Source organism: Lonchura striata, chromosome 5 (assembly GCF_050655825.1).
Source record: "Lonchura striata isolate lonStrDom1 chromosome 5, ASM5065582v1, whole genome shotgun sequence".
In the NCBI taxonomy this organism is placed as follows: domain Eukaryota; kingdom Metazoa; phylum Chordata; class Aves; order Passeriformes; family Estrildidae; genus Lonchura; species Lonchura striata.
Genome location: NC_140707.1, coordinates 19,999,638 through 20,010,321, shown reverse-complemented (window position 1 = coordinate 20,010,321; position 10,684 = coordinate 19,999,638). Strand labels below are relative to the sequence as shown.

Below are 10,684 nucleotides of genomic sequence, written 5' to 3'. Positions count from 1 at the left end.
AGACAGAACTCAACACCACCCACCTACAACATCCCAGTCCTGTCCATGCACACTGCACGTGCATGAGCCACCCAGATCCATCTGCCAAAGGGTGTGGAAACAGAAAACACCTGTCTCCTTTCCTGACATCCATACAGGGAGCTATTTTGTTCCTTAGTCCCTTGGGCCAGGGAAGTAAAGGGACAAGAGTGTGATGCCACCCAAATCTCTGCCATGTGTGTCAGTGGGCACAGGAATGGGCAGATCCAGCCCAAATTTCCCTAGCAGGTCAGAAACACATTTGTACATCTTTAGCTTCTGTTGTCATCTGTTCTTCCTCTTCCTTTCCCAAAGATTGTAAGACAGTTTTTACTTTCTTACCCAATCCTATTTCCTATAGTGGTTACTGGCAACCCTCATTAACCTGGCCAGGACTCCAGGCTATGGTGTAAAATGATGTTTAAATTAAAATACTATTTTTATCCAGAGCAGTCTTTAATCTCCTCATTAATTTGAAGGTTTCCATTTTCTCTACATGGATTGCTGGCATTCCATGTTGGGATACATTCAAAATGCCTTTGTTGTTATTTGGGCCATTCTGAATTTCAGTAAATGTCAGCAAAAAAAAGGGATGGGCAATGGATGAAACATTTTATTGATGCACCTAAATCACAACTTCAAAGTACACAGTACACTTCAGAGCAGTGATGAGTTGGAATTACAGTAATACACAAATTTATTGAATTCTGGAATGGTTTGGCTGGAAGGGACTTTAAACCTCATCCAGTTCCACCCCCAGCCATGGGCAGGGACATCTTCCACTATTCCAGGGTGCTCCAACCTGTCCAGGGGAACACTTCCAGAGATGGGACAGCCACAGCTTCTCTGGGCAACCTGTGCCAGGGCCTCAGCCCCCTCACAGGGAAGCATTTATTCCCAATATTCTATCTAAACCCACCTTCTGTCATTTGAAGCCATTTCCTCTAACTGATTAGGTGACTAGATCAATTTCTTTCTAGAGGAAAGTGGAAAAGGCTCAGCTCAGCTGACTTCCACAGATGTACCAGAGTTTACTTCCTCCACTTCCTCCCCTCCCTTAGTTTCCCAATTTGTAAAATAAGGACTTTTTTTTTACTTACTCTTTACTTCACTGACCTTTGCTGAATCATTGCATGTTCTTGCAAAAGGCCTTATCCCTGGGCTATCAGTGGTGAAATTTCGTAGAAAATAGGGACTTGGAGGGTCATCAAGAAATGACCCAAGCCACCTTCTGTCTCTCTTCTACTTACTACTAGAAACCTCCCAGATTTTATTTTTCATGAGGGCTTGTAGAGGTTTTCTGGGATACACAATGATTTAAAAATCCTCACAATGTTATTATTAAAAGCCTAAGCTGTAGATCTATTTGGGAAACACACAAAGCGTGGACTAATGTCAGGGTCTGGGAATATTAATTTGACCAGGCACATCACATGCTAGCCCAGTTTAATACTGAGATAATCTATTGGCTGTTATTTCCAAGAATCATGGAATTGTTATGGTTGGAGAAGTCCTCCAAGCCCAACCATTCCCCAGCAGTGTCACCACTAATGCATGTCCCCAAGTGCCACATCCACATGTTTTAAATCCCTCCAGATTGATGGTGACTGCACCACTGCTCTGGGTAAACTGTGCCAGGGTTGTACCACCCTGGGAGTGACAAATTTTTTCCTAAAATCCAATCTAAACTTCCCCTGACAGGATGGGATTAATTTCTTCTCCTCCCCACCCGAGCATTCACACCTCTCTCCTCCAGCCCCAAGAGCCCTTGAGCTGGAAGATTTCCTTGGAGAAGGTGGAGTAGGTCTGTGTAAACAGGGAATTAAGCCCTGGAGGAGGGAGATCTCCTTGGAGAGGTTTGAGGAGAGTTACTTAAACAGTGTTTTTCTCTCTGCTTACTGGGCTGTGTGTGCACCCTTCGGTGCCCACGCTCCCTCCAAGCATCTCTAACATGGGCAGGAAAAGCCAGGATACACTGGGTGATACAGGAGAATTAAATGAGATGGGATTAAAAGAGGTACCTCCTAAGTGAGTGTAGGAAGTTTTTCAGAAGCTGTTCTATGTTCTTTAAAGCCCCGACCAGGAAAGGGAGATATTGGGGACAAAAAATCTTACAGGTCTTACACAAGAATTAGATCTCCAAACACAGAGGAGGTAAGTTTTCCAGGATCTTTTCCCTTACCTCTTTTCTTTCCTTTTCCTGATTTTCTTTCCTCCTTTCCACCCCACCCTTCTTCTTGACAAATGCGAAAATACAAAAAGAAATTTCCCCTGAAGTTGTCAACCACCTCTGGCTCTCTCTGTCTGTAACCATGTGCAGAACTGGTTTTGCAGTCCTAAATCACATTCTTGAATTCTTTTTCAATTAACCACCTGAGATTTTAGGGGGAAACCCTTGCAATAAGAGGATGGTACAATTCCTTATCCTTTTTTTTAATGATTATAACAGTCCACATTGTATTTATTTCATATTGCAATTAATTGCACTATATCATGTACCTCTAGTCAGTAACTAAAAAGATTATTTTAGACGTAAGACGTCCCTTCTATCCCCTTTCTTGAGTATGTTTTACCTTCTGCCAGTAAAACTGCGTGCAAAGGATAAGTCACAAACTTTCCCAACTTCCTCTTTAGGATTCACTTTTTCAAGTTTGAGAGCAACTCTGGTTTTTCTACATTTCAGCATTTCCTATGGGTGCTTGATCAGCTTTTTGCCTCTACAGGAATTTCTGATTTTGCTCTATTTTAAAATCATAAAATAGGAGCCTGGAGCAGATGGATCCAATCCCAAAGGGATCTAGTGGGTGGCATCCCTTCCCATGTAAGTGGGGTTGGAACTCAGATCGTCTCTGAGGTCCCTTCCAACCCAAATGATTCCAGGAATCTATGATTCTATGGCTGTGTCTCATACAAGGCAAATTAAGTATGTAGAGGGGGAAGAACAACAAAAAACCAAACAAAAATCGAAAGAAATTTTAAAAGCACTTGATAAACTTAATTTTAATCCTAAGTATTTCTTACAGAGGATGTAATTCTGATAAGGAATTAATTTTTAAGAATTAAAAAACTTTCCACATTTCCAGGCTCAGCATTGCACATTGCCCATTAGATTGTCAAGGAAAACTCCATCAGCATGAAGGAATTCATTCTCCTGGGCCTCTCAGAGAACCGAGGGGTGCAGAAAATATATTTTGTGGTCTTTCTGCTTTTCTACACACTCACAGTGGCAGGAAATCTCATAGTTCTCACTGTGACAAACAGCCGGGACCTGAACTCCCCCATGTACTTCTTCCTCTGCCACCTGTCCTTCGTAGATGTTTGTTACTCCTCTGTCACAGCTCCCCAAATTATTTCTGGCTTCCTGGTGGAAAATAAAACCATCTCCTTTGCAGGTTGTATAGGGCAGCTCTTTGGGCTTAATTTTTTTGGCTGCACAGAGGTTTTCATCCGGACAGCCATGGCCTGCAATGGCTGCGTGGCCATCTGCCAGCCCCTGCACTATTCTGCGCTCGTGTCCCGCTGCCTCTGCAGCCACATGGTGGGGGTCTCCTGGGCTGGGGGCTTCCTGCATTCCATCCTCCAGACCCTTCCACTACCTTTCTCCCTTTCTCCCAACAAAGTCACCCACTACTTCTGTTACGTCCACCCCCTGCTCCCCCTGGCCTGTGCTGACACGCACGCCGAGGGTCTGGTCGCGGTGGCCAACAGTGGGGTCAGATCCCTGAGCTGCTTCCTCCTCCTGGTCACATCCTAGGTGGTCATCCTGGTTTCCCTGAGGGACCAAACGCTGGCGAGGTGGCACAAGGCCCTGTCCACGTGCGGGTCCCACATCACTGCGGAGATCTTGTTCCTTGGGCCCAGCATGTTTGTTTACATCCACCCATCCGGTGGCCTGTCCGAGGACAGGAGCGTGGCCATGTTCTACATGCTCATCACACCCATGCTCAACCCCCTCATCTACATCCTGCGGGATGGGGAGATGAAGGGAGCCATGAGGAAACTGTGCAGGAGGAAAGTGGGAAGCAGAAATGAGAAGGGGTAGGGCTGTGGTCATGTTCCCAAAGGATTGGAGAAAATCAAGCATGTTTTGCTGAAATTTCTTCGGTGACAATGCCCCAAAATGTGCCTTTCAAAGAACAGCTGGCTATTGGCTCTTGCTGTAATTAGGAAGGCACTAGAAGTTCTTTTTATTATGGGAAAGACATTGGGAACTCTGGCATTCCCTTCCTATTCCTTGTCAATGAGGACAGGTGCAGACCACAGCCTCCTGAGCAACTGCAACACCAGTGCTTAAATATGGTTAAAAATATTGAAAATGTTGTCCAGGTAGAGTCCCCCATAAGAAACAAAAAACAAACAAACAAACAAAAAACCCCTGATATTAAGAGCTAGTTGGGTGGTTTGCTGATGAAGGAACAGGATGGGAAACTTCTCCCCTTCCTATCCTACTTCAACAAATCCTTTCTGCCCTTTTCCAGGTCAGGCTGGATGGGACCTGGAGCAACGTGGTCTGGTGAAAGATGTCCCTGCACATGGCAGGGGGTTGGAACGAGATGGTCTTTAAGGTACCTCCTAACCCAAACAGCTATTCTGCAATTCCATAATTATCTTATAATTCTATCTGCTTCACCTATCTCTGCCCAAGACAGCACTAAATAAAATAAATGTATTTTTAAATGCTTTGGAGGTAAGCAACAGTGGGGTTTTTTTAGAGGTCTCACTTCTGGGTGCTGCTGAGCAAACATTCACCCATAGCTTATGGAAGGTGTCACTGGAAACAGAGTCAGGCTCCTCTACACTTTGCAAAGAATTCTTACAAGAATTTCATACTTGAGCTCAAAAGTTGCTTCTGTGCATTACCGTGTCAGTAAAAATACCTGGTGAGTGAGAAAGGCTCACCACAAACCTTTGTGCATTTTTTTGAAATTATTTCCTGAGTTACTTCTTGTTTTAAAGTTGTAAGTCAGGTGTCTAAGAGATAACATCAGTGATATTTTTGCTCTGTGCTGTCAACATGCAAGTTAGTAAGAAGTAAGACTATAGATGAAAAATACTGGCTTAAGAAAAAAAGCAAAATTTGTATCCATTTACATAAATTTATATAAATGGCCTATGCAAGAGACATCTTTACTCTGATGTATCTCTTCAGGGATTACACTAATAACTACCCAAGGAACAATTTTAGGTCCTTGCCCACTGATGATTTCTGACAAAACTCCCTTTGCCTCTGGGATCTCATTACTTCTGATAGTCTCATGCTTCTGTTGTGTGATTTATTTGAACTATTTCTGCTACAGAAATAATTGCACTTGATGATGGTCCTGGAGGTTGTTTATTTTGTTGGGTTTTTTTTCCAGAATGGGAAATACAGAAGGTTGAGCTGTTCTTTTCAGGGCTTAGAGTTGGCAGAGATACAGAGCTGCTTTCCTAAGTTCTGAGCAGCACCCAGAGATACGGAGCTGCTTTTCTATGTTCTGAGAAGCACCTTGCAGCGAGTTTCTGATGGAACTGAGAGGAATGGATGAGCTCTAATGGAACTGAGAGTTATGATGGATCCCCCTGAAGTGGTCTGGGGAGGTCATCAGAGGAGTGACAGCAAGTGAGATCTGTGGAAGTGTTATGGGATTCTTCCTTTGTTTTGCTCAGGCCCCACTGAAATCCTGCATTTGCAAAGCAGCATTGCTGGTGAGTGACTTTTGGGAGGTCTAAAAAAAAAAAAAAGAAAACATTAAATAACCAGTTACAGATTTAGAATCCCAGAATGGTTTGGGTTGGAAGGCACCTTAAAGCTCATCTTGATCTGAAAACCCTGCCATGGCCAGGTCCATTGACCAGGTTACTCCAAGCGCTGTCCAGCTTGGTTTTGAACACTTTCAGGAATATCACACACTAGTGATCTTGGTGTTCTGCATGGGAATGCTGTGAGGGTGGATTTGTGGATGTTTGTCAGTAAAGCAGCAACATCTCATTCACTACCCCAGTGTCATTACAGGTGCATTTATGGAATGTTTCATACCACAACCAGTATCTGGGTATTATTTCTACCATCCTCCTCAGCTAAATTATCAGGGCTTGTTATTACACATGTCAGTGACATGTTCTGGCTTGGATTTCTCTGTTACTCCTTCAGGGAAGCATTGGCTTTAAACTGAAATTTTCCGAAAAAGACAGCAGAAGAAATACAGTGGATATTCAACATACCAGAGAACAATGTGTGTGTCCTGTTGATGTCCCCTGTCTAATGATTTGGCCTTTTAGATCTTTTAAGGCAGCTTTATTCAATGCTGTTAGCATCACAGACATCTGGTTTCTTACTTGTAACCTCCTGCTTGCTGAGTTATAAACTCCTCAGCAGAAATGAGCAGAGAATGAATTTCCTGGAGGGATTTTAAATGGACAGGTGCATTCCTCTGCTGTCCCACTTTAACCTCCACAGGACAGTGAGTGTATTTATCTACTGAAAAACTTTAAAAATTCCTTTAAAAAATATAAAGGTAGAGAAACCATGCAGGGTTTTGCATTTTCTGCTGTGTTATTTCTCCAGTGAGGAAATTCCCAAACCTGGTTTCTGTGCATGTATTCCCAGTTTCCAAGTGGATAAGCTAACTGGAGAGCCCTTTCCTCAGTTTAGAGGAGTGTCATTAGGATCAAGCATGGAACAGCTCATGCTTGAAAATGGCAGCATTTCCTTGTAGTCACTTCAAATTTCCAGCAGGTAAAAGGACAGCACAGCATTTTTCCAGCATTCATAGCTCTTGTTATCTGAGAGCTGGATGTGCTGGATCACCATTCCTGAAGGGATTTAAAAGCAGTATGGATGTTGCACTTGGGGATATGGTTTAGTGGAGGGCTTGGCAGTGCTGGGGAGAGAATTTGACTCAATGGGGGCTTTTCCAACTTTAATAATTCCGTAATTCTGTGATTTATCCCTGACAGAATGGGAGCAGACCAACAACAATGCGGGAAAATAGTAGTCAGAGTGAGTTCAGGGAAGAAGGTCAGTGTGGAGGGGCAGGCTAGAGACCTAAATAAAGACAAATGAGGGAGTGAGTGCAAACTGCTTTCTGTCATTTGTGACACTGTGTTTTTTGCAGCAGCAAATGCATCCTGCTCACACCATCCATGAGCCTTGGAACTGTAGCACATTCCCTTCCCTTCCTGGCCACCCCCCCAACCTGTGCCATGGGAGCCTGAGCTGCAGCAATGGCACAGGAAAACTCCTCCCGGGTGACTGAATTCATCCTCCTGGGGCTCTCCGACACCCGAGAGCTGACACTCCTTTTCTTCACCCTCTTCCTCCTGGCCTACGCCATGGTCCTGCTGGGCAACCTCCTCATCATTGTGGCAGTCAGGACTGACCCCAAGCTCTCCTCGCCCATGTACTTCCTCCTCTGCAATCTGTCCTTCATCGATATCTGCTACACCTCTGTCACCACCCCCAGGGTGCTGGTGGCCCAGCTCTCAGGGAACAAGGCCATTGCCTTTGAGGGCTGCATGGCCCAGCTGTTTTTCCTGCACTTTGTGGGTTCCTCGGAGATGTTCCTCCTGACGGTGATGGCGTTCGACCGCTACATGGCCATCTGCAGGCCCCTGCACTACACGGCCATCATGGCCCGCGGGGCCTGCTGGGCCCTGGTGGCTGCCTGCTGGGCTGGAGGCTTTATCCACTCCACTGTCCAGACTGTGCTGATGCTCCAGCTGCCCTTCTGCGGCCCCAACACCATCCACAGCTACTTCTGTGACGTGCCGCCCGTCATCCGCCTGGCCTGCGCCGACACCACTCTCACCGAGTGGCTCATGGCCTCCAACAGCGGCCTCATATCCCTGGGCTGCTTCCTGGTGCTGGTGGCCTCCTACACGCTCATCCTGGCCAAGGTCCGGGCCCGCGTCTCCCAGGGGAACTGGAAGGCACTGTCCACGTGTGCCTCACACATGATGGCCGTCACCCTGCTCTTCATGCCCTGCATCTTCACCTACTTGCGGCCCGCTGGGACCTTGCCCACCAGCAAGTACGTCTGTGTCATCTACACGATCTTCTCACCCATGATGAACCCGCTCATCTACACCCTGAGGAGCAGCGAGGTGAAGGAATCCATGTGGAGACTCTGGAAGCACTGCAGAACCTCCTGAGACAAGCTGGGTTGGCAGAGCCCTGGAGTTACACCCAGAGTTACACCTGGAGTCACATTCCTACTCTACTGCTACACAATAATGACTTAATGGCTAAAGCCCACAGACTTCAAATTATGTACAAATACATTTCTATACACATAGAACTGTTCATATTAAAAATCCATGCTGAACCCCCCAAACTTCCTAAACACTTTCACTCGTGTGAGATCCTAATTTTCAAATAAAGAAATTAATCCAGGGTGAGTCTTGTCTTCCTCTCTGACATGCTCTTCCTGTGCTGTGACAGAAGATGGCAGAGGCACATGCACTAAATGTCCCCAAATTCACCCACCGACACTGGAAGACAGAGATGGTGCAGATTCTGCTTGTAGGGTTACCTTTAGACATGTAAGAATATTTTTAGTCATAATTTTCTCACAGAAGTAAATTATTAAAATCATGCAAGGCACAATATATAGAGGAAGGAGGAGGAGTAGAGATGGACTCTGGACAAGGGCATGAAGGCAGGACAAGAGGGAATGGCTTCACATTGACATAGGGTGGGTTTAGATGGGATATTGGGAAGAAATTCTTCCCTGTGGTGGTCTGGCATGGGTTTCCCATGGCTGCCCTGTCCCTAGAAGTGTTCCAGGCCAGCTTGGATGGGGCTTGGAGAAATGTGGGGTATCAGGGATAGTGGAAGGTGTCCCTGCCCATGGCAGGTGAAATGGGATTGTCTGTAAGGTCCCTTCCAACCCAAACTTCCTCTGTGAGGGCAGCAGTTACATCACCAAACCCAGCAGGGACAGAAATTCAGTGGTTGTCATGAGCGGAACACCATACATTTTTTTGTGTTAGAATGATTTAGGATTAGATTCATCCCACCTAAATAAAATAATGGAATCACTGAGGTGGGAAAAGCCCTCTAAAGATCCATCAAGTCCAACCATTTTGCAGGGCTGCTAAGGCCACCACTAACCCATGTCCCCAGGTGCCACATCCACACAGATTTAAATCCCTTCAGGATTAGCAACTTTACCACTGCCCTGGGCAGCCTGTTCCAGGGCTGGAAAACCCTTCCCATGAAGGAATTTTTCCTAATATCCAATCTAAATTGCTGCACAGGAGGTGAAAGAATTTCCACTTTTCCTGTCTCTCCACACTGTTTTAAATTAGCCCTCACTCCCACACCTGTAGGAAGAGAAGGATCAGAAGCACCAGTGATTCATTGATCCTTCTGGTTAAGAGAGATTTCCAAACATCTCCCATCCTTGTGCAAATGAGATTCCTCTTTAATTGTGAATTTCTACTTAGGATCATCACAGAATGACTTGAGCTGGAAGAGAGCTTTTTTTTTTTTTTTAGCATAGAGGAAAATGTTGAAAAATTAAAATGTTCTTTAGGTCAATTAGGGTAAATTTCAATAGAGAAAAAAATGTATCACTGTGATAATTTTTTCAACATTCCAATAAAGATTTTATAAATATTTATAAATCAATGCAAGGCAAATTGGAGCTCTGGTCCAGTTATTTTGCTGATATCTATTTGTTCACTAGGTATAAAATGGGGACATCAACAGTGAACTGATTTGAAACAACTGCTCCAATTTTGATAAAATAAATTAAAATTACATATTTTTGGGACCTGGGCTTTCAATACATGGGGCTCGGAGAAACCTGATCCAGTGGAATATGTCCCTGCCCATTGCAGGGCATTGGAATGGGATGAACTTTAAAGCCCCTTCCAACCCAAACCATTCTATGAAGACAAACAATTGAACACAATTGATTTTTCTCCCCTGGAAACATCTTGGGATGACTTTAACAAGGCCTCAGAAGATGCTGTTAAAAAGTTGGTGCCTGACAAATTGTGAAAGTGAAGTTTTAGCAGCTGAGTTTTTCCCTGTGTGTAAATTGGCTCCACTGCGCACCATTAAAATCCAGATAAAAATTATCAGCTCCATGAGCTCATCCTCAGATTTATTGCCTTCACCTAGAGGACAACGAAAAATGGCCTCAAAGGGGAAAATACTCCTTTGAGAACTGGCAGGATCTCTGCAATGCTTTTGTTAAATCCCAAGAAGCCTGAAGAGATCCCAGGCTAATCAATTTTATTTAAAGACTCTAGGACTGAAACACAAATGGACATCAGAGAAAAGGGAGCATTTCAGCAGACTCTAATCAGCCTCAGTTCATCATAAGCATTCCTAGGTGGAAATCTCAAACAATGACAAAGCTGGTAGTCCCAGAAGTGGGCAAAATCAAATCACTTTGGTTGTATTACAATGGGGAGGATGGCAGGGAGGGGTGGGCAGGAAGGGTCTAATCCAGCATATCATCAATTAGTGCACATCTGGATTCTGCAAATAGAGATATTTATCCTGTTGTTTTTTTTTGTGGTGTTTTTTTAATGAATTTTTATCATAAAATGTAATGCAATATAATTTTTATTTATTTACCCTGAGGAAGAGCACTTATCTCAAAAACTATCCAGTGTTTCTAATAACCCAGCTAAGACTATCCCTGCAAATAAGCAACTTAGATGTAGAGTTGAG

At 44.5% G+C, this 10,684-nt stretch overlaps 2 protein-coding genes across 3 annotated transcripts; both read left to right on the top strand.

The window, feature by feature from the left end:
• The first annotated feature begins 7 nt into the window (after positions 1-7).
• On the top strand, positions 8-4,060 carry LOC110485026 (olfactory receptor 4S2-like). The gene is given in 1 exon segment (XM_021556073.3): positions 8-4,060. A coding segment is annotated over 1 exon segment (909 nt). The 5' UTR covers positions 8-3,151.
• Positions 4,061-4,496: 436 nt separating this feature from the next.
• LOC110485025 (olfactory receptor 4Q2) lies at positions 4,497-8,812 on the top strand. Of its 2 annotated transcripts, XM_085581291.1 has the most exons (3): positions 4,497-4,583; positions 5,665-5,703; positions 7,113-8,812. In XM_085581291.1, the coding sequence occupies exon 3, from the start codon at positions 7,222-7,224 to the stop codon at positions 8,146-8,148; it is 927 nt and encodes a 308-aa protein (XP_085437417.1). In that variant the 5' UTR covers positions 4,497-4,583; positions 5,665-5,703; positions 7,113-7,221; the 3' UTR covers positions 8,149-8,812. The 2 variants fall into 2 exon arrangements, with proteins under 2 accessions (XP_085437417.1, XP_021411747.1); XM_021556072.3 differs by lacking the exon at positions 4,497-4,583 and having other exon boundaries at positions 5,588-5,703.
• The last annotated feature ends 1,872 nt before the right edge of the window (positions 8,813-10,684 follow it).